The sequence below is a fragment of the Hippocampus zosterae genome, chromosome 15 (genome assembly GCF_025434085.1).
Source record: "Hippocampus zosterae strain Florida chromosome 15, ASM2543408v3, whole genome shotgun sequence".
NCBI classification, from domain to species: domain Eukaryota; kingdom Metazoa; phylum Chordata; class Actinopteri; order Syngnathiformes; family Syngnathidae; genus Hippocampus; species Hippocampus zosterae.
The window spans coordinates 1,167,406-1,190,889 of NC_067465.1; the positions used below are offsets into that span (position 1 = coordinate 1,167,406).

At 43.7% G+C, this 23,484-nt stretch overlaps 1 protein-coding gene and 2 long non-coding RNA genes across 9 annotated transcripts in view; 1 reads left to right on the forward strand and 2 right to left on the reverse strand.

The window, feature by feature from the left end:
* Positions 1 to 23,402, reverse strand: part of LOC127616133 (rho GTPase-activating protein 29-like) — a 36,115-nt gene extending 12,713 nt beyond the window's left edge. The window contains exons 1-3 of one of the 4 annotated variants that reach the window (XM_052087559.1): positions 23,225 to 23,402; positions 21,823 to 22,164; positions 2,323 to 2,466 (exon numbers count right to left, since the gene is read on the reverse strand). In XM_052087559.1, coding sequence (XP_051943519.1) covers positions 2,323 to 2,466; positions 21,823 to 22,096 — 418 coding nt within the window. In that variant the 5' untranslated portion in view covers positions 22,097 to 22,164; positions 23,225 to 23,402. Of the gene's footprint in view, positions 1 to 185; positions 746 to 782; positions 1,249 to 2,322; positions 2,467 to 21,822; positions 22,165 to 23,224 lie in introns of those variants that run through there. The other 3 variants (XM_052087562.1, XM_052087560.1, XM_052087561.1) reach the window with 3 other exon arrangements.
* On the reverse strand, positions 14,924 to 16,981 carry LOC127616162 (uncharacterized). Of its 2 annotated transcripts, none has more exons than XR_007967048.1 (3): positions 16,433 to 16,981; positions 15,530 to 15,985; positions 14,924 to 15,082 (listed from the first exon to the last, which is right to left on the reverse strand). It is a non-coding gene; the product is annotated as an uncharacterized LOC127616162 (long non-coding RNA). The 2 variants fall into 2 exon arrangements; XR_007967049.1 differs by having other exon boundaries at positions 16,889 to 16,919.
* On the forward strand, positions 15,299 to 17,617 carry LOC127616164 (uncharacterized). Of its 3 annotated transcripts, XR_007967052.1 has the most exons (6): positions 15,299 to 15,353; positions 15,732 to 15,809; positions 16,185 to 16,256; positions 16,635 to 16,712; positions 17,088 to 17,159; positions 17,539 to 17,617. It is a non-coding gene; the product is annotated as an uncharacterized LOC127616164 (long non-coding RNA). The 3 variants fall into 3 exon arrangements; XR_007967051.1 differs by lacking the exon at positions 15,299 to 15,353 and having other exon boundaries at positions 15,725 to 15,809; XR_007967053.1 differs by lacking the exons at positions 15,299 to 15,353; positions 16,185 to 16,256 and having other exon boundaries at positions 15,663 to 15,809.
* Positions 23,403 to 23,484: the final 82 nt, after the last annotated feature.

Here is a 23,484-nt window from a genome sequence, read left to right on the forward strand (position 1 = left end):
AAGCAAGTCGAGTGAAGACCTTACTTGGGAGAAGCAAGTCAAAAACAAAGTCATACAATCTTGCATGTGAGGTGTGCCAGAAAAGTTCAAGAACTCAAATCACGAAACTATATTTTTCACACCCAAACAACAAACTGCAGTTTTTTTTCCCCTTCAAAGTAATCCCGTTTTAATATCAAACGCACTTTGCCCGTGTTCATGCACCGCTAGAGCTTCTGTGCAGCTCCAGCATCATGGCCGTCTTGTTGTCGTCTACGTCGTTCGTCTAAACGGGTCCCCTTGACGAGACACCTTTGGGTAAGAGGGGAAGGGGGGGAAAAAAAAAATCCCACGGCTCCAGATTAAGGAAGGAGGTTGCTCCAGCACGAGAAAGTTGTCGTTGGTCAGGAAGTGTCCGATGTACGCCGCGTTGCATTCATGGCCGAGCAGCTGCGCCGCCAGTCCTGGAACTTTTCTGACACACTTCTATTTGCTACCCGTTGAGTATTTCTTGATGTTTTTGATCTAAAAAAAAATGTTTTTTGAATCAAAATGGAATGATTTTCAGATCTCCCTCCGTGATACTAGAGAGCATGAAGTGGCCTCTTCGCTCTGCATGATGGCAAGTCAAAGTCAAGTTTGAGGAATATCTCAAGTTAAACTTGGTCGAGTCTCTCATTAATTGTCACGCCAAGCAAATCGGAAAACCGGCGGCTTGTATGACTCGAGTCAAGTCATGTGGCTTTCTTCCAACAACAATTCGACATAACCCTTCAGGATATTGAGTCAAAACAAAGAGTCACCTTTGGAAAAATCTGGTCCGGGGTGTTTATAATCCGCAGTGAAACAGCATTAGCAATTGCCCATCCTCAAGAGTTTGGCAGCAAAAAGTTGAGGACCATCGAAGGTGAAAAATCTTCAGGAAGCACTTTCGTCAGCGTTTGTGACCAAAGTGGCAGTCGGTGACGTTGGACGTTGCGTTTCCTGTCTGCGCTGGAACAGGAAACCCTCGCGCGCAAAAGCTCTACTTCTGTCACTCTGTGGCTTACCTTAAAAAACCTTGAATGCGTAAGGCTCAGCTCCGCTATTTCTTATTTCTTTTAAGCTTTTGCCGTTTTCCCTGCGCGCCGGCAAATTCCGGGACGACAGCACGTTCCCGCCAGCCGCCCCAAAAAAGGCTTTATTTTGCCTTTTGAGGAGACTCTCGAGGAGCGCTGCCGAACGCTGCCGAGCGACTTGTGCGCTGCACTGGCTTCTTCCTCAGGACATCCTGTGGTTCTCGGAACAACAATTCCAGCGCTTGTCCCCACCTCCCTCCCATCCCTCGGCACCGTTGATTCACTCTCACCTAGTTTGTGCAACGACAAAGTCAGGTCTTCAATACGTTTCATATTTTCTCGTTAGTTTGCCTTTTATATTCCTCGCACCTCTTTCCAAAAAAACCCGTTCACATCCCCTTGGCAATATTTCAAGATGAATGTGCGCACACATTTGCGCACACGATCCCACCGAGGGATAATTCAGAGTCTTCCAATAACCTGCCATGCGTGTTGTTGAAACGTGTGAGGAAACCTGAGCACCCGAAGAAAAGCCACGAAGGCACAGAGACAAAATGCACACCCAACGCAGCTGGAATCGAAACCCGCACACCTCTGCACTGTGACTCAGATGTGCAAACCAGTACTTCCCACACTGCAAAAAAGGAAAAAAAAAACTTTTTGGGTGGCATCTATTTTCCCACTTGGTTGGGCCAACGTGTGTTTGTCCTAAATGCGCCCTGGCGGGCTTCCAGACGCCGCAGGTGTTGCGCCAAGCGCGACGAGGACACCCGTCATTAACCAAGCATCGTCGCTTACTCATCAGCGCTCACAAATACTCCACGACAGGAAGCAATGTGCTAGTCGCCCTCAAAAGGCCATTTTAGCCAACCAGAAGCCTGAAAAACGTCGTTTCCACAAAAAAAAAAAGGCACTCGCCATCACGGAAAATGAAGGCTGGGCCTCAATGATCTTGAAGTATTTCAATCAAAAGTTTGAAATGAAAACCGCTGTGAAGCGGTTTCTCCTCAAGAGAAAATGGAGCGCACTGTAAGGCAAAACAAATTTCTATTTTTGCCATTTGGACACACAAATCAACAGTCAGTATTCATCATCAGTTTGATGCCGTATAAATAATCTCGGCATTATTTGCAGTTTACTCATAATTTGTTTGGAGCGCTGCCATGCTTCCAGTGTGATTGAAGTGCAACGGACCGTTGCCGTTTCCTTTCCGTCATGGCACACATGCAAACTCGGGCAGCGGGTGACACCTCGGAGCTTTCAAACAGAGAGCAGGGGTGCTTACCTTTCACCTTGGCGATGAGTGTGCCCGCCTTGCCCAGGATGTCCACCGAGTTGAGGGCCTGGTGTTTGGCGATGACGGCCTTCAGGACGCGCAGCAGCTCGGCCAGACGCTCCTGGACCACCTGTTGGAAAGCCTGCGAGCCCTCTGTGGAAGAGGCGCAAAAAAAAAAAAAAAAAATGCAGTCCCTTCATTCGCTTGGTAAAAAGTCGCACTCGTTCATTCTTGACATTCACCCTCCAGCATAAAAAGTGATTATTGACGCAAAATGCGTCAGCGTCTCCAAGAATATTACTTAGGGACGGCATGTCAACTAAAACGCTCATCGCCGCTAAAGATGGCGTCTCCATACAACGCAAGATTATTGATTACGAAGGCGGCAGACGGGGCGGAACAATCGAGTCACCCTGGAACATAATCGTGCATGAGCGCAAAATTTGTGGAGGGACGACCGCAATACGTCAGTCTCCTAGAACTCTCATTATTGTAAAAGACGCCGTCTCCACGTCGTGCTAAATGACGGGCTTCCGAAAATGCAGACTGGGCGCAACAAAAAATATTGCTGCAGAACATAAACACGGACCCACACAACATCGTGGGGCGACCACACGTCAAAAGTCTGCTAGAAAGGGAAACCATAACTCAAGATCGTCTAAGACGGAGGAGGCAGACTTTGTGGGACAAATAAGTCCCTCGAAGAAGATCAACAAAAAGGCACGCGCATTGTGGAGGGCCTCCACGTCAGAGTTATCCGGACCACTAATTGTTGTGAAAAAGACGCAGCGTCTGCATAACGCAACTATTACACAAGAAGCAGAACACATGGACTAAATAAGTCCAGTAAATAAAAAATAAAAAAAATCAGTGTGATAAATACACTTGAAATAATCAAATTACTAAATCGCTCAAATAATAATCATCGGTAAACAAAAGAACATTAGACGCGCTCCGCCGGTGCTGCCGTTTTGGTTAGCATTAGCATTAGCAAGCGCTTAGAAGCGGCTTCGGCCGTCAACGGGCGGCAGCAGATGAAATGAGCTTGGGAAGCCGAGTAATGAGGGGCTGCGGAAGCACAACGGGGCCTCAACCAAGCATGTAATCACACATGTGGGGGGGGGGGGGGGGGGGGGAGTGGGGGGGAGAGACGAACGGGAGGAAGGGCCGAACTGAGACAGGAAGCTCTCCGAAATAGAACAACAAAACAGAAGAGCGACAAAAAGTGAAGGTTTGGAAGTCGACGCTTGCGGTTGGTTGAAATGCAGTGAGGGAAAAAAAAAAACGGTGACGTTTTGCAAACGCTGATGAAACACCTGCCGCAGGAAGGCAGGAAGAGACTTGTGGAACAGGAAGCTCGGTGACGAGGCGCTTTGGTGCTCGCGTACGAGGCGCCACACAACCGTGTTCATCCTCTGCGTGACATTGCGCCTCTCAAGTTGATACAAATGCGAACGAGGCAGAGTTGCCAATCAGACCGTTCGGGCCACAAAAGAAATACGAGACACATTCATTAGTAGTATGTCGTATCGAATGGTAATGCCACCAAATCAAAACAAATCAAATTGTTTCACTTGAAAGGGAAGCGCCCTCCAGTCGTATCGGACCGCATGTGTCAAAAATACGGATCGAGGCGTCTTTTATGGGAGGGATGCTGAAGAAGGATATTTTTTGGATCGTGTGCCGCTTTAAAAAAAAAATTGGAAGAAATGGCAAAACTCTTTGATGCTGGGGAGGACGCCACTCAGAAAATGACAAAGCATCGCATCATTTATCGTGTCTGCGACCGGTGACGCCTTTCTTGACGTTACTCGTGCCTTTCGCAGATGAACTATGTGAATGCTGTCACGTACAGGTACGTTCACGTCTGTGTGTGCGTGAGTGAGTGAGTGAGTGAGTGAGTGAGTGAGTGAGTGAGTGAGTGAGTGAGTGAGTGAGTGAGTGAGTGAGTGAGTGAGTGAGTGAGTGAGTGAGTGATATGGGGGAAGGGAGGTGGGCAGGAGAGTCATCTGGTTTTCATCAAGAGGCAGGCAGGATGAGAGGCCGGATTTATTGGAATGCTGCAGGAATTACAGGGGGGTGGGAGTGAAAATGAGAGGTTGGGTGTTTTTCTCAGCCCCTCCCTCGCCGTGACAAATGCACTCATGGTCTCACACACACACACAGCTGGTGGAGGAACCCTCCAAACGTCTCCATTAGGTTCAAATGGTGCCTTTTCTACCTCGAGGAACTTTTTCCTTCATCCCGAGAGCTTTCGGTGTGTTTGGACAGCGGGAATTTCATCTCAATTTAGGTTACGGAGCCAAAATAAGCCCCTGTGCTCCAAGTTAATTACTTTTGCCAGATCCAGAAAACCTTTGGAACAAGGCGTGTCGAGCTGATCCAAACCGATTAGAAATGAGAGTTTCAGCAAGTGTGAAGCACTAAGTGTGAAGAACTTAGCAAGTTGGTGCTTGAAGGCCCAAAGAAGGTCAAGCTGCGTGGGACGACGGCGAAATGGTACCGTTGAGACGTCCAAGCACGTCTGGGGTAGGGGTGTGCGATTGTGTTTTCAAGAACTACAAAGACCAAGATGTAAAAGTTGATGACATTTGGCATTTTGGGAACAATAAGCATCTTAAATGTCGTCATGTGGCTACAAGGAGGCATCAAGGTTTTCTAGAAAGGAACCTTCTAGATCCAGGAACTATAAGTAACCAGATCGAGACGCGGCCAATCAGGAACAGGACGCCCATTTTGGGGTAGGCTGTAGTGTAGAAAATGATTGAAAAAAAACGAGAATAACTCCCCATGAAAAATAAGACTTATTTCCATCTCCTGGAGGAGCTAGACGAAGCGGCTGAGGAGAAGTGCGGGCTTCCCTGCTAAATAAAGCTGCTGGACCCATGACCCGACCCCAGGGGATGGAAGTCAAAGGGTGCATGTATGGACGGATTGCGGCGCTGATCACTTACTTTTAGGTAAGGTCAAGAGAAAAAAAAAAACCCGAAGGTTCCTGGGACTTCAAGCGTACATACGCTGTTAAGAGGACCGAGGAAGATATCATCACCCTCCCAAGATCAAAGAACACATTTCACAGGAGAGACGTCAGGCTCACCTGCTCACCACGAGACCTACAGCCCCCCACCCCCCGTCCCCGCCCCCTTAGTACCCCCACGCACCGACGCCTGTGGGGGTGGGGGGGGGGGCTTCTCTTTAAAGTACTCCCAGCCACCTCCACTTAAAGCCACCAACAATGGAGCCTCATTAAAGCGCTCACCCTCTTCCCCTTTTAGGTACGTTTGACTCACCAGTGCTTGAAGCGCTTTGACAATCAAAGAAGTAGCAAGACGCCAGTAGCCCCACCCCCCACCTCCCACCACCCCCACCCCCGATTCGCTGCATGCAAACAAATTACTTGTTTCCTTTCCTGGAAGATTTGAAATGGATTTTTCACCGAGCCAAGTACAAAAAAAAAAAAATCAGTAAGAATTGCAAGTGATAACACCACAGTGCTATTATTTTATGCTATTGCTATATGCTATTAGTTTAGCATACTCTTCTTTTACTTTGTTACTATTGCCGCTGTATGAACAACAGCAACAACACTTGTAACCTGCATACAAATCTATTAGCTCTGTGTCCAATTGGACCACTTAGATCACTGCCCAACCCCCCCCCCCCCCCCCCGCCCCCCAACAATCCACAATGACAGAACAACACACGGAAAAAAAAGCGGCGTGTTTACAAAATACAAAAGGGAATGAAGCCATGAGCTCCGATCTCAAGTGACAGCTCACACTGACCGCTCGCTATTGTTTGCGCGGGGAGGCTGCGCGCTCGCGGCACTGTGTGACAGCAAAGAGAAAGCCGGCAAGAATCAGCCTTGAGTGCTTTTGTCACAACAATGGCCTGGGGAAAAAAAAAAAAAAAAGGCGGCCTGGAAATGTGCTGCCTGATTGCGGTGATGGCGGCTCTGGTGGTGGTAATGGGGGCAGGGGGGTGCCATTGTTTTGGTAGAGATAACAGTGGTCAGGGCGAGCATTTTGGAAAGGAAGCGCCCCCTCCTCCCCTCCAGACCACATCAGTCACCCCCCAACGTCCACCATCTCATTTCCCCTTTGCCGCGATGAGCCCATGTCGCACCCAAACGCTCGCATCATAACAAATATTAACCATGTGAATTGCGACACACTGGCATGGAAAAGGAGTTCAGAACATTTGCGGCACTCATGCAATCTCCGTTGCGCTTGAAAATGTGGATTTCGATCGGCCCAACGAGCTTCACTGAACATTTTACTCAGGGATGGGAAGTATTCCTCTCGCACATCTGCTCCAGAAAAGAATACGGCGCAGCTCAGCCTGTTGCTAGCGGTCGTCATGGCTAGCAGGCGGCGTTTACGAGTGCGTCAAACAATAGAGCCGAAGCAATCAGCATAAATATTGATAACATTTCACACTGTTCAAAATTCCCAAAAGAAGACCAACTACTGACGCGCTACATGACGCTTTCCTAAAAAATAAGTTTTAAATTTGACACATTTGGATAAATTAAAGTGAACGACGGAAACTATTGGCGTTCCCGAGAAACAAATGCAACACCAGGTTAAAAAAAAACAACTAACAAACATGTCTGGTCTTCATTTTGATGTGGGGGGTCCCCGGCATAGAGGGGGGGGGGGGCTAACCCTAATCCAAAGCTTCAGGTGGCCTGACAGACATCACAACCCCCCCACTCTCTTTCCCCACAAGCCCCCGCTCTCTCTCTGGCTGATAACAACCGGTAATCAGTGAGCCTGTCCGGACACGTGATGAGCGCCGGCGACAAAAGCGCCTCGGAAGAAACGTCTGGGAGCGCTTTTTGCCGAGAGGTTTGCCCGACCGACCCCCTTCCTCGAGGATTCGGGCGCGGTGACGCGTGTTGACTCAGTCCACCTGACAGATGCCGCGCTCCTGACCACTCACTTTGTGTCATTCCGACAGAGAAACGTCAGCTAAATGGCGCTCTGCGACAAATAGCGGATCTGGTCCAGCAAACGTTGACCACGCTGGGCCGTACGAAATGTGATCTGTGGCGAGTGGGAATTGTTTTATCGGAATTCTGTCCGTTCTTTCTCAGTATTATCTTGAGATCTCGCTGATCTGGAATATTAAAAAGCTGCGAGTGCCCTGGTTCATATTTTAATGCATTCCCATTTGCCCCCTTTCACACTACCCCTTGTTTTTTCCTGAGTCTGTGGACCGTGTCAAAGGTTGCAACACAGTATTTCCCATTTTCTGAGGCAGTATCAGAGGTGAAAGGGCGGCAGCCTGACGGGGAATATTGAAAAACCGGGACCGGGTCCTGAAGATTCCGTATTCACCTTTCGCACTGTCCCCGTCCCGTCCTTTTTCTCTCCGGTTGGCGGTAGGTCAAAGGTCGTCGATACAAGAATACGATGTGAAAGGGGGTCAGAAAAATGCAAACGCATGCCATTGTTCAAGGTGGCCATCGGGACTTTGGAATCTTTACAGCCTACTAAATGATGTTGACACGAGGATGCTTTTTAGGACCATCGACAAGAGAAAAGGGCAAGGGGCAGTGGGAAAGAAGCCGCCAAAAAGGTCCCCACTTTATCAGAGAGGCGGAACGTAGGCTGCATGAAGGGGAAAAAGAAGCGCCGACACAAAATGTCCTCGCTTCAGAGGTAATGACAGATTTCACAGAGGTGGAACAACAGCTGCACGAAAGGGAAAATCCAAAAGCTTCCGAAACGCTATGGTCGGCATATTTGACCCCACCCACCAAATGCTGACGTCGCCGTCTATTAGGAACCATCTTTCTCTGATCTCCCTTTGCAACTTTGTAGAAGTGCAGGAAGTCTCCTTAGGCCGCGTCCTGAAAGTAGGGCGACTACGAGAACGTGTCCCGGAGATGACTTTTGCAACAACAACAACAAGGTGACGCACAAAGCTGCAAAAAAACAAAAAAAGGGCTTAGCGTGTAAATTTCTCACCCCTCCTTCACTGCGACCAATCTATGACACGAACACCCCCCCCCCCCTCACCCCTTGGCCAATAACCATAAATAACCAACCCAGGAAACAAGGCGCAATCAAGAACTTGCACAAAAACATCCTTCATGTGGCATCATGGGGAGGGGGGGGGGGTTACAACCCCCCCCCCCGCCTCTCCGACAAATCCCACTCTTTTCTTTTTCCCGGCCCATTAAACCATTATGTCGTTAGGACGGCTTTCGATTGAAGGCGCCACCCGCAAGCCGCCACTTGAGCTGGCACACTCGGGGCAGGCATTCACGGCGACCGCTCAGGATTTACGGGCAAATGAACAAAGGGGTGGGAAAACGGGGACTGCTTTTAAAATGTTATCCAAGTTTGTTGACTTGAAATTTTTAGTTCACCCACATAATTTTTTTTTTACAGTGTTGTATTACGGCACAAATACCGTAAATATTATAGCGAAGATGGATGTCGCGCCGACGGCTTTCACAGGCAGACGGCGTGAAATGGGCCGCATTGACGCGACAAAGGCATCGTGGAGTACAACAATGCTGTTTGACTGGAATAAAATAACAACCGTATCAGCATGTCGCGATGACACCGGCAAATACTTGACACGTGAGTCAGTGCGACGGTTTGCGGCGTCCTAAAATATTTTCAAAACAAGGTCACGTAGACGGAAAAGCGATGAAAGGGATGCCTGACGTTCCTGAAGAAAGAAAGACGACTTTGCTACGGCAACATCCAGTAAAACCGGCCACTGAGACGTTGAGTTGGGCCCTCTGAGCAAAATTTAGCTGGGGGGGCTTTTTCCACGTCAGTGCGGCTCACAGCTACCCTCGCGCTGCTCTATTGAAGGCGCTGCGCGGCCACAAGTGAACATTTGTTCAAAAGGAATGCCGAGTATGCGGGAGACTAGGGGGGGGATGGGGGAGGTGTGGAGGGGGAGGGGGGGTGTCGGGCCGGTACGTCGTCGACAGCTTCTTTATTCTTTTAAATCACCATCTCGCCCCCGATTAAAAGAATTAGCTGAGGCAGAACAGGACACGTGGACGTGGAGCGACGAGCGGATGCTAACAATGTCAACAAGAAGACACGGTTGTGCAAAAAGTGCAAATCAAACGTTGTGTGAATGCACATTGACTTCAACTGGCTGGAATCAAAACTCAAATCCAGCGCAGAACCAGAACTGGAATGAGCTTCTTAGATGTACCGCAACAACCGGGAGCAGGATTCAATTTTTAACCAAAATGAAATCACAAGTTACTCTGTAACCAAAACTTAAGTCACAAACAGAACGAGTGGCGCAACTAGTTAATAGTAGGACCAGAACGAGAACAATTAGTCGCAGGAACAGAAAAACACTAGACGCAAAGCAAAAACTGGAGCGAAATGCAGAACTGTACCTCGTTTCTGAATTACAACGAGACCCGGTACCAGACTAGTGGCAAATGTACAACAGAAACCAGAAGAACCAAAGCTGCAACTGCAACAAGCATGTGTAGAACTCGATCCAGTTCCAGAACCAAAAAGCACAAATACCAAAAGAACCTGAACTATACTACAACCAATATCAAAACCGGAACCGGATGCAGAACAATAACTACTCTCTGTACTAAAACTGGACCCTGTACTAGAACCAGTAGCGTAATTACAATAAAGTCTCCATCAACAGTAGAACTAGAACCGAAAGCACAAACTTCAACTACTAGGAAAACAAAAACCAGAATTACACACCCAAAGATAACACTCAGTGAGGGCTAGAACCATCTAGGGTTGGGGGGGCGGGGGGGGGGGGGGGGGAACTGAAGAACTATACAGGCCTTACAACAGGATGCAAGCCACTCCCCAGCCAAAGGAATCCGAACCAAGGGTGGGATTTTTTTTTGCAAAGGCATAGAGAGCAGGGCCACGCAAATGTTTTGGAACAAACATTGATGGACTGAAAAGCCCACTGATGAACTTCTACCAAAGTGACAAAAAGCCCAACGTATGGACAAAGAAAGGATCTGCTTCTGATCCAAAACGCACAAGCGTATCTGCCAAGTACAGTGGAGGTCATGTCACGGAGCTTGGGCTTGCATGGCTGCCTCTGGAACAGGCTCGCTGCTTTTTATCGGATGATGTAACTCAGGATGGTGGCAAGCGGAATGAGTAACGGCTCGGGCTTATTTTGACCATGCCCTTCTGTCGGCAGTGCGTTCTAGGTCATCGCCATGTTGCACGGAGGGGGTACTCCTCCCTTGTAGTTTGGACAACAGAGACCCAGAACATACATCGATAAAGCGATCTTAAACGCCCAAGCCGTAGAGGAATTGTGGAAGGCATCAAGGAACCAAGCCGCAGGGGCCCACAAAGGCTTTTCTGGGAATTGGGGTCAAAGTTCACCCAATGGGTCATAAGAGACTCACCTTCTTGTCCTGGCCACTTCAGACCCGACTCAGCAGTGGAGCACGTGTGCATGTGTGTGTGTGTGTGTGTGTGTGTGTGTGTGTGTGTGTGTGTGTGTGTGTGTGTGTGTGTGTGCGTTTGTATTCATGACATCTCAGGACAATTTTATGATAACACACCTTCACAATGAGGACCTGTGGAAAAATGAGGACATTTTTCGCGTCCTCATATTTCCACGCAGTCTACACTACTCTAGAGCTCACGAGGATACTCCCACACCAAAAATAAGTGATGTCCTGAAAGAGCACAATTTTCAGAAATTGTGTGTTTAAGTGTGTTTAACTTTCGACTCACTTTTCATTTGGAAAACTAGTGGCCAACTTCGGTACTTAACACACTTTTAACACACTTTCAGTGACGTCATTGTGCAGGACCTCAAATGTCATCTTTTTCGGACTGACTCACACATTTTCCCCGCCCTCGTCCTGATAAGTCACATCAATTAGCAGTCACACAAAATCCAACATGTGAAGCAGCCAGACAATCCTACTCTCAAACACGACCACGCGTGGATGACCATCGGGTAAGCAATTCCTTTTCATTTATCTTACCGTAACATAGAAGTTGTTCAATATAACCGTGTTTAACAGTGCCCACCAAAGGTAATATCATTCAATAAGACAGCTAGCTAGCTAGCTAGCTAGCTCGATCGTTAGCATGCTAATAAGCTTCCAGTAAAAGTAATGTGGACATGTCCTGCAGGCAAGGTTCTGGAAAACTTTTCTAAATCTTTAACAACACAGTCTGTGGAACTTGGTTTTGGTACCATATGTTTATTTCAGTGCAGTATTTGTTTTATTCGATTGCAGTTAATTTAAATTAGTTAGTACAGGTAGCCTAATGAAAGTGGGCCAGGCACTTCTAGCATTTACGGTAAGCCCGGTGTATTTACACTGTTTATTCTTGTGCTGATTCAATTGTACACTGTTTCAATGAAAAAAACAAACAAACGTTTGCAATGAAATTATAGCAGAATTCAGCTTTGTTGGTACATTTGGTCAAGACAATATTGTGTTACTCTATTTTAATTTTACATTGTTATCTGCCTGACAAATGGTTTGCCCGAATCTATTAGTCTGACCAGCAAATGTTTGATGAAATGAATTTTTGTATTTTTGAGGAAGAAAATAATATTCCTTTGGCTCAGTACTTTTTGAGCCAAAATAAGTGCTGCCATAATATTGTGCTTGCTTGTCTGGCTGACTTCTTCTCACTTTCCATTGTAGATGTTTACTGGTGGTGATAATGTCACAAAGAAGAACCAGACTGAGCCCTGAATCTGAGGCTGCTCCTTTTATCTGGAGTCAACAAGCCTTGTTTGAAAGCCCAGTGGATCAGTGATTATAAAGGTATGCTATCAATCTACCTGCTATCTAATTCTTATGGCTACCGCAAGCACATGACAAGAGCTGCAACCAAAGGATGTCACAGTGATAGATTTTATTTGTACATTGTATTTACCCCAAAAATGTCACAATAAACAGCATATTTTTTATGCCATTGATCATATTGGAGCAAAAATAATTGAAGTACTTTTGAAGAAAATGTTTAGCAGCCATTATCATTCAATTATTGAGAATATTGTATTGCCATGTAGAACTAGGAATATCTTGGAATGAAAAAATAGAAATAGAAATTATTCGGCTTCTGTTAAAATATTGTGCTTCACCAAATATCACAATTCATAAAAACACATACCATCCGTAATAGTCGAGGAAAATTAGATGCCTTTAAACTTCCTTCATAATGCTTATTTCACCTGATTGAAGAAGGCTGTGGTAGCTGTTTGACAAATCCACATTTTTATCAGCAATTTGTACTGCCCATCAAAAGTCTCTACTTAGTTGAAAACAACGAATGGTCACCGGAATTATTTTTCAGTCATTACATTGTTTTAGTCTGAAAGAGTATGTTTCGGGTGTTGTCTTTATTATTTGAACTCAGTCATGTCTGTTGTCCTGAAATTGTTAGCTATAAGAGCTGTACAGTGGTAACTACCATAAAGAGCCGGCTTGTGCTGTGTATGAAGTTTAATTTATTCAAAAGTCATGTAACTACGACATATTTCTGACACTCTATGGTTGCTATAATGTTGATTTTCATGATTTCAGTCATGCCCTCATACTTCCCAGTTACTGTAGAATACTTTTTAGAATATTTCTGATACTGTAATGTTGCTGAAAAACCTGAGTGTGATCAGGTGAAATGACTTTTGTCTGGACCTAACACTGGAGAGCCTGTGTTCGAATGTCCCGTAATGGCACCGTAATGGTGTTATGTTGCAGACACCAAGTGACGGGATCTTGACTGAACCTTCTGGAGACCAAGAAGGGAGTGAGAGATCCACTTCATCCTTACAACAGGTTACTACTTCTTATCATGATATACTAGGTTTGAGTTTTCAGGTTTCTTTGACAAACACAGGAGAAGTTATAAATCAGAAACATGGACTCTCCATGATTTCAGTCGTCATGTCCTCATATTTCTTTAGACCTGAAAAACCCGAGTGTGTTTCAGGTGACATGACTTTTGCCTTAACCTAACATCTGGTGAGCCTGCGTTCGAATGTCCCCATATTGCTGTACCACAGAACTGAACAGTGTTAACTTTCTATAGTGTGGTATATTCATCCCAAACTCTCCCGTGAGCAATGTTCAATGATAATTAATATTTATTCATTTCTTAACTGGTCAGAATGAAGAATGCTGAATATTTTGACACCGTAATGTTATGTTGCAGACACCAAATGACCTGACTGAACCCTCTGGAGACCATGAATGGAGTGAGAGATCCACTTCATTCTTACAACAGGTTACTACTTCTTATCATGATATACTAGGTTTGAGTTTTCAGCTTTCTTTGACAAACACAGGAGAAGTTATAAGTCAGAAACATAGACTCTCCATGATTTCAGTCGTCATGTCCTCATATTTCTTGAGACCTGAAAAACCTGAGTGTGTTTCAGGTGACATGACTTTTGTCTTAACCTAACTCTGGAGAGCCTGTGTTCGAATGTCCCCATATTGCTGTTCCACAGAACTGAACAGTGTTAACTTTCTATAATGTGGTATATTCATCCCAAACTCTCCCGTGAGCAATGTTCAATGATAATTAATATTTATTCATTTCTTAACTGGTCAAAATGAAGAATGCTGAATATTTTGTCACCGTAATGTTATGTTGCAGACACCAAGTGACCTGACTGAACCCTCTGGAGACCATGAATGGAATGATAGATACACTTCATCCTTACAACAGGTTACTACTTCTTGTCATGATATACTAGGTTTGAGTTTTCAGCTTTCTTTGACAAACACAGGAGAAGTTATAAATCAGAAACATGGACTCTCCATGATTTCAGTCGTCATGTCCTCATATTTCTTTAGACCTGAAAAACCTGAGTGTGTTTCAGGTGTCATGACTTTTGTCTTAACCTAACTCTGGAGAGCCTGTGTTCGAATGTCCCCATATTGCTGTTACTCAGAGCTGAACAGTGTTAACTTACTATAGTGTGGTACATTATTCTCAAACTCTCCTGTGGGCAATGTTCAATGAGAAATAATGTTTATTCATTTCTTAACTGGTCAGAATGAAGAATGCTGAAACTTTTGACACCGTAATGTTATGTTGCAGACATCAAGTGACAGGTACCTGACTGAACCCTCTGGAAACAAAGAATGGAGTGAGAGATCCACTTCATCCTTACAACAGGTTAGTACTTCTTATCATGATATACTAGGTTTGAGTTTTCAGCTTTCTTTGACAAACACAGGAGAAGTTATAAATCAGAAACATGGACTCTCCATGATTTCAGTCGTCATGTCCTCATATTTCTTTAGACCTGAAAAACCTGAGTGTGTTTCAGGTGTCATGACTTTTGTCTTAACCTAACTCTGGAGAGCCTGTGTTCGAATGTCCCCATATTGCTGTTACTCAGAGCTGAACAGTGTTAACTTACTATAGTGTGGTACATTATTCTCAAACTCTCCTGTGGGCAATGTTCAATGAGAAATAATGTTTATTCATTTCTTAACTGGTCAGAATGAAGAATCCTGAAACTTTTGACACCGTAATGTTATGTTGCAGACATCAAGTGACAGGTACCTGACTGAACCCTTTGGAAACCAAGAATGGAGTGAGAGATCCACTTCATCCTTACAACAGGTTACTACTACTTATCATGATATACTAGGTTTGAGTTTTCAGCTTTCTTTGACAAACACAGGAGAAGTTATAAATCAGAAACATGGACTCTCCATGATTTCAGTCGTCATGTCCTCATATTTCTTTAGACCTGAAAAACCTGAGTGTGTTTCAGGTGACATGACTTTTGTCTTAACCTAACTCTGGAGAGGCTGTGTCTAAATGTCCCCATATTGCTGTTCCACAGAGCAGAACAGTGTTAACTTTCTATAGTGTGGTACATTATTCCCAAACTCTCCTGTGAGCAATGTTCAATGATAATTAATATTTATTAATTTCTTAACTGGTCAGAATGAAGAATGCTGAATATTTTGACACCGTAATGTTATGTTGCAGACACCAAGTGACCTGACTGAACCCTCTGGAGACCATGAATGGAGTGAGAGATCCACTTCATCCTTACAACAGGTTACTACTTCTTGTCATGATATACTAGGTTTGAGTTTTCATCTTTCTTTGACAAACACAGGAGAAGTTCTAAATCAGAAACATGGACTCTCCATGATTTCAGTCGTCATGTCCTCATATTTCTTTAGACCTGAAAAACCTGAGTGTGTTTCAGGTGTCATGACTTTTGTCTTAACCTAACTCTGGAGAGCCTGTGTTCGAATGTCCCCATATTGCTGTTCCACAGAACTGAACAGTGTTAACTTACTATAGTGTTGTACATTATTCCCAAACTCTCCTGTGAGCAATGTTCAATGAGAAATAATGTTTATTCATTTCTTAACTGGTCAGAATGATGAATGCTGAAACTTTTGACACCGTAATGTTGTTATGTTGCAGACATCAAGTGACAGGTACCTGACTGAACCCTCTGGAAACCAAGAATGGAGTGAGAGATCCACTTCATCCTTACAACAGGTTACTACTTCTTATCATGATATACTAGGTTTGAGTTTTCAGCTTTCTTTGACAAACACAGGAGAAGTTATAAATCAGAAACATGGACTCTCCATGATTTCAGTCGTCATGTCCTCATATTTCTTTAGACCTGAAAAACCTGAGTGTGTTTCAGGTGACATGACTTTTGTCTTAACCTAACTCTGGAGAGGCTGTGTCTAAATGTCCCCATATTGCTGTTCCACAGAGCAGAACAGTGTTAACTTTCTATAGTGTGGTACATTATTCCCAAACTCTCCTGTGAGCAATGTTCAATGATAATTAATATTTATTAATTTCTTAACTGGTCAGAATGAAGAATGCTGAATATTTTGACACCGTAATGTTATGTTGCAGACACCAAGTGACCTGACTGAACCCTCTGGAGACCATGAATGGAGTGAGAGATCCACTTCATCCTTACAACAGGTTACTACTTCTTGTCATGATATACTAGGTTTGAGTTTTCATCTTTCTTTGACAAACACAGGAGAAGTTCTAAATCAGAAACATGGACTCTCCATGATTTCAGTCGTCATGTCCTCATATTTCTTTAGACCTGAAAAACCTGAGTGTGTTTCAGGTGTCATGACTTTTGTCTTAACCTAACTCTGGAGAGCCTGTGTTCGAATGTCCCCATATTGCTGTTCCACAGAACTGAACAGTGTTAACTTACTATAGTGTTGTACATTATTCCCAAACTCTCCTGTGAGCAATGTTCAATGAGAAATAATGTTTATTCATTTCTTAACTGGTCAGAATGATGAATGCTGAAACTTTTGACACCGTAATGTTGTTATGTTGCAGACATCAAGTGACAGGTACCTGACTGAACCCTCTGGAAACCAAGAATGGAGTGAGAGATCCACTTCATCCTTACAACAGGTTACTACTTCTTATCATGATATACTAGGTTTGAGTTTTCAGCTTTCTTTGACAAACACAGGAGAAGTTATAAATCAGAAACATGGACTCTCCATTATTTCAGTCGTCATGTCCTCATATTTCTTTAGACCTGAAAAACCTGAGTGTGTTTCAGGTGTCATGACTTTTGTCTTAACCTAACTCTGGAGAGCCTGTGTTCGAATGTCCCCATATTGCTGTTACTCAGAGCTGAACAGTGTTAACTTACTATAGTGTGGTACATTATTCTCAAACTCTCCCGTGAGCAATGTTCAATGATAATTAATATTTATTCATTTCTTAACTGGTCAAAATGAAGAATGCTGAATATTTTGACACCGTAATGTTATGTTGCAGACACCAAGTGACCTGACTGAACCCTCTGGAGACCATGAATGGAATGATAGACACACTTCATCCTTACAACAGGTTACTACTTCTTGTCATGATATACTAGGTTTGAGTTTTCAGCTTTCTTTGACAAACACAGAAGAAGTTATAAATCAGAAACATGGACTCTCCATGATTTCAGTCGTCATGTCCTCATATTTCTTTAGACCTGAAAAACCGGAGTGTGTTTCAGGTGATATGATTTTTGTCTGGACTTAACTCTGGAGAGCCTGTGTTCGAATGTCCCCATATTGCTGTTACACAGAGCTGAACAGTGTTAACTTTCTATAGTGTCTTATATTAATCCCAAACCCTCCTGTGAGCGATGTTCAATGAATAACAATGTTTATTCATTTATTAACTAATCAGGATGAATAAATTTGAATATTTCTGACACTGCACTGTTGCTATGTTGTAGACACCAAGTGTTCCGATCCTGATGAAACCTTTTGAAGATCAAGAAAGGAGTGGAAGATCCACTTCTTCCTTACAACAGGTTACTACGTCTTATCATTATATACTAGGTTTGAGTTTTCAGCTTTCTTTGACAAACACAGGAGAAGTTATAAATCAGAAACATGGACTCTCCATGATTTCAGTCGTCATGTCCTCATATTTCTTCAGACCTGAAAAACCGGAGTGTGTTTCAGGTGATATGATTTTTGTCTGGACTTAACTCTGGAGAGCCTGTGTTCGAATGTCCCCATATTGCTGTTCCACAGAACTGAACAGTGTTAACTTTCTATAGTGTGGTATATTCATCCCAAACTCTCCCGTGAGCAATGTTCAATGATAATTAATGTTTATTCATTTCTTAACTGGTCAGAATGAAGAATGCTGAATATTTTGACACCGTAATGTTATGTTCCAGACACCAAGTGACCTGACTGAACCCTCTGGAGACCATGAATGGAATGAGAGATAAATTCTCAAAATTCTCAAATTTTCAAAATTCTCATTATTTCCTGGAATATCTTATTTTGATTATTTTATTTTTCCATTTTTAATAAATAATGCCTTCTTTTACAGGTGGGAATAAGAGACGCATGTGGACAGATTATGAAGTGAAGGCTGTTGAGCGACATATGTTTGATTTCACAACAAGCCATAAAGTTTCAGGTAAAACGAGCTGTGAGTCCTGTCTCCACGCAGAGCCAGCAGCTCTGAACGACAGAGGCCGGGTGTCCATCAAAAACTACATCCACAACAGGATATAACTGCATTAAAAAGGGAAATGAATGGCTAGTCCATTGAAATGCGAGCACGTCTGGGTACATTTCAGTTCAAGTTAACTAAAGCAATAGCAATGGTGCATTTAGGGTGGGATGGTCAATTATGGATTTCATATTTGTTGTTGGATACTGTGTTTCACGTTTGTTGTTTCATGATCTTCAAGAGCAATTTGGAAAATCCTTGAAGATGTATGAACATGTAAATTATACTGTATATCAGGCATGTCCCGATCTGGGCCTGGAGGGCCACTGTCGTGCCTGTTTTCCAGCTCTCAAAAGATAGGCTTATTAGGTTTGAGGTGATATTTCGGAAAAACCCTAAAACATTTGAATTCATCCTATTTCAAGAATTTCAATACTTTTTGAAAAGTTGCTTTTGTCTAACGGTAGCTAAAGAAGTTGCTACACACATGGCACAATATATGGCCAGATTCATTAAAAATTCTTCATCGCAGTATTCACATTTTGACATAATCTTCTTCAGTTCAAACAACCCTCATCTATTGCAGTGCTTTGTGTCATGGAGAGGAGGTGGCATGTTTTCTGTGTTCATAATTTCATATTGTCAGCAATTAAAAAATAAGAAAGTGGACTGACCACATATTTAACCGTCTCTTCTTCTTCACAGCTTATTTTACTATCTTGTATTATTATTGTGAATATTTGAGGGATGATGGGTATAACGACTGTTTGGCACATTCGCCTCACAGTTCAGCAATTGATATTTGAATGTTTGAATCTGGGCATCCTTCCTTTGTAGAGTTCTCCCCATGCCCGAGCATGACAATTGGACACATGTGCCTAACATATACTGTTGGTATGTAACATGAGTCAATTTAAAAATACACACTTTACTCTTAGCTGGTCTTCATAAGTCATATATACTTGAAAATGATGTGTATCCCGGGGGCTCAAAATTCACAAAAACATGAAATGGTAGTGTGTTTGAGGTGACTGTCTCCATAATACACAAAAACCTGTCAATGTCCTCATATGTAGTAGTTTTGTCATAAATCAAAAAAAAATTACGTCCTAGCCAAAATCTGAGTAGATGGCTGTCTTCCTGATTTTTTTTCATGGTTACCATATTTTTTTGGAGCCTGTAGGACCACGGGAAAGGCATGTACCCATATGTCGGGTGAACAAACGGACGTCCTGAAAATGCACCAAAACACGTATGTGTGTGTGTGTGTGTGTGTGTGTGTGTGTGTGTGTGTGTGTGTGTGTGTGTGTGTGTGTATTGGGAGGGTCCGTGCCATTAGCCTCCCCCCGTAGGCTGCTAAGCTAAAGCCTCAAAGGAGCCTCTGCTCAGGGCTAACTGGTTCCTGCTGTTCTGGTTCGCGCTGCTTTTGGCATAGCAATGACATACCGGCCAGGAAAGGAGGGTGTCACCCTGTTTGTCTACACGCGGTGGGAATTTATAAACATGAAAGAGAATTTGGGGGCGGGGGTGCACAAGTCCCGTCCTTCGGGTCCAGCCCTACACAGCATGTTTGACATGTTTCCCCCCTCTCAAGCTTCTGCAAAGCTTGCTTTTAAGTTCACCGTTTGAATCGCGTGTGTTGGAGGAGGGGGAACATGTAAAACAGGCCAGGTAGGAGACCCCGGGTGACGTGCTCATTTTGCTTTCTCAAATTGTGACTCTTGTTTTTTTTCGGTGTGCATTTTTTATTTCTTTAGTTCTTTAGTTGTACGGGATAGAATTGCCCACAAGCGAGTACGCATCCCGTGAAAAGTAAGATTTTTATCCACCTGACACAAAAGGAATGCGGCATCATGCCATGATTATTATTTTCATTTTTTATTGATGTGTTAAGCTCCTTACTAAGTCAGGAGAGGACGCTCACAAACTATTTGTGACCTTCATTTCATGCACTCGTGCCCACACACACACACACACACGCGTGCGTGCATCCACGCATATGCATGTGCAAACATACACGGACACACGCAATGACTCACTCACAGACAGCGTCCTCCTCCAAGCACAGGAATGGTTAAACAAATCACTCCCGCCACCAGGAGCACAGTTGGACCACGGTGTGTGTGTGTGTGTGTGTGTGTGTGTATATATGTGTGTGTGCGTGTAGTAGTGCATTTGGGATCAAACTACAGCCAAGTCACATTGTAGCAAAACAAAGCAAAACATCGCCCAGGTGGGACAAAATATTGATATGGCATTGTATCTTTTTTTTTTTTCACCGATAATACAGATTTTGATCAGTTGTTCTATTGATATCATGATGTATTATCTTTTTTTTCTTATGATACAGCATCCTATCCACTCAGAAGCATGAAATATTGATCCGCTTTAACAAAGGGTAGAACAATTGACGGTATAGGTAATGCAATGTATCTTTTTGTTTTCACCATACAGTATCAATGCTGCAGCATCCAATATCAGCCCGCTTTGAAACGATATATCGATACGGTGAGGTATCGTTTCTGATTACGATCCAGTATCAATAAACAAGTGTCAAATATTTATTCGTTTTAGTTAGCGACAAGAAATAAAAAATGCTTTGCTTAGGATACAGCTAGTGATGCACAAGAGTGAGAAGCCCGCCAATATGAATAAGGTTTTTTGCCCCCTTATTAAGATTAAGATATGCTTTATTAGTCCCACACTGGGGAAATTTACAGCCTCCAGCAGCAAGAATGTGGGTAGAAAGAAGAAAAAACAAACACCGTTCAATTAAGTGCAATATAAATACAAAATGGATAAATCGCAGTGCTATTTACAATTGTTTTTCACATCACAAACATCGCATCCATTTAATTATTATTATTATTATTGTTGTTATTTTTAGTCAGCAGCCTGACAGCAGTCGGCAGGAACGAGCGTGGGTATCTCTCCTTCTCACAGCGCGGGTGTAACAGTCTCTGGCTGACAGAGGTCTTATGGGATTTTTGACATTTTCCTTTTGCCCTCTGGGGAGTTTAGCCCAGGGGATGCCATTAATATTTTTCATGTGTGGGCTAGTGAAGCCCTTTCAGACTCTTTTGTAATTAAGGGCGACATAAATAAATTTGAGCAGAATTGGCATGTCCAGAACAATGGCGGCATTCACAATGCTCACCCAATTCAGATTTATTTTCGTTTAATCTGATCTTTTGCAATAATCATTCACATTACATCAACAAATGTGATCTCTGAATGTGCGCACGGAATGTGTCTGTGGAGTGACGCACGTGCACAATATGTGCTCGAACTAACCGGTCCAGCTTTATCTGGATCAGTTCGAAAGCATCTTCTTATCACCACTGATTGTTTTCTGCTCCTTTGCTCGCCACAAATTTCACTCATGTCTATTCAGTCGAAAAAAGATGACGCTTACCGCCTTTTGACGACAAAAAAGTCAGAGGAGCACGACCTGAGCAACAAGACAGCAGTCCATACCGTTTGTGGACGTTTGGAGAGTCTCAAAATGGTTCTAAGAACATCGTATTGCGAATTCCTCTCGTCTCACCTGGACTCTGGAAGGCTTCCTTGAGGTGCAGTAGCACGTTGGCAAACCACCTGACGTCATTCACCAGCATCATCACGTACTCCGGGTCCACTCCGGGCGGGCATGACGCAGACACCGATGGATCTGCACCATCACTCAGCAGGTTGTGGGAGTGCCGCCTGTGGCCGACATCCCAGGTCTTGGTGGAGCCCATCAGGGAATCGGAGTGATGTCTGGACGCCGCAGAAGCATGACCCCGCTTTACGCCGCCGCCTTCGCTGCTCTTACGGAGCATCCTGGCAGCGAGGTCAGAAGCGGGGAGCTACTCTACTAAACAGCCACCCAGACGCTCAATGGCTTCCCCTAGACAAACACAGGATCAAGATGATCATAATGATGATGATGATCGAGCTCTCCGAACTAAACACACATTTTAGCAAGAGGTCGGAAAAATATCAATATTGCGATGTATCGTGTTGTTCTGTTCTGTAATTCAGCAAAATTCATCTTATTTACTTACTGGAATAATGTAACAAGAAAATGCTTGCAATCTATCTATTTTTATTCATTACATATGACAGATATTAGCAAGCATTATGGAAGTTGTTATGCTTTCGCGGGCCACATCAAATGATATGGCAGGCCAGATCTGGCCCCGAGACATTCAGTTAGACACCAGTGTTCTATTCAACTATCATTCAACATGATTCCAATGCATTTTTCACCGAGCACTTCAGCATTCAAAATGGCAACTATAGTTAGTATTATTACTAAACTATTAGAATCATTCTTTTCTTGCGGTTCGCTTAATATTCGCGCTTTAGTAAAGCTATAGTTTTGGGTCAAATGCTCTATAAATGAAATTGAGTAGTGTGCTCTTTTCAAGTAATTTTAATCAAATTTGACCGGATGATGTATCAAAAAAAATTATGTCGTTACCTGTTAGTACCAATAATGAAGCGTTCAGTATTCCCTTCAATCACTTTATCCGTGCTAGAAAAGTATAGTCAGAACAATCGAGTCCGAGTAAAAACAGCAACAATTAGGTTATTCATTCGATACACATTTAGTATCGTACAGATAATAGATGGTCGTAAATCGAATCGGGCCATTATTATCGACATTTTATGCTGAGGGATCGATACAGACCTCGACTTAAAAGCAAACGATGGAGATCTTTGATGATAAAACATGAGTACTGACGTAAAGTGAATTTCGCATACCAGGGCTGACGAAAATGCCATTTACTGTTATTATCACAATTGTTCAAAGAATATTTGTAGTATTTAGTGTGCTTAGTGTAATACTAGGCTTGGAATGTTGTACTGTACTTTCCTTCCGACAATCGGTCATAAAGCATTTCGCTGCAAAACTAAGAAAAAATAAAAACATCAAAAACAAAACATGCGTTTTCACCACTCACCTGGCCAGCACTCTTTGGACATGGTAGCAAAGATATCCAAACAACGTTTAGAAAAATAATATTCCAGTTCGAGGTGGGAAGAATACTACTTTAAAAGAGCAAAAAGTGGACAACGGAGGCTCGTGACTGTACGTGTTCGCTGCACTGCAGCCCAAGCAAGCAACTCCCAAATCAGTCCTCATTAGCAAGTCCCTCGTCACGTGGGGGGTCTATAGGCGCGTTGATTGGTTTAAAACCAGTGGAGAGGGCGGGGCCTCGGT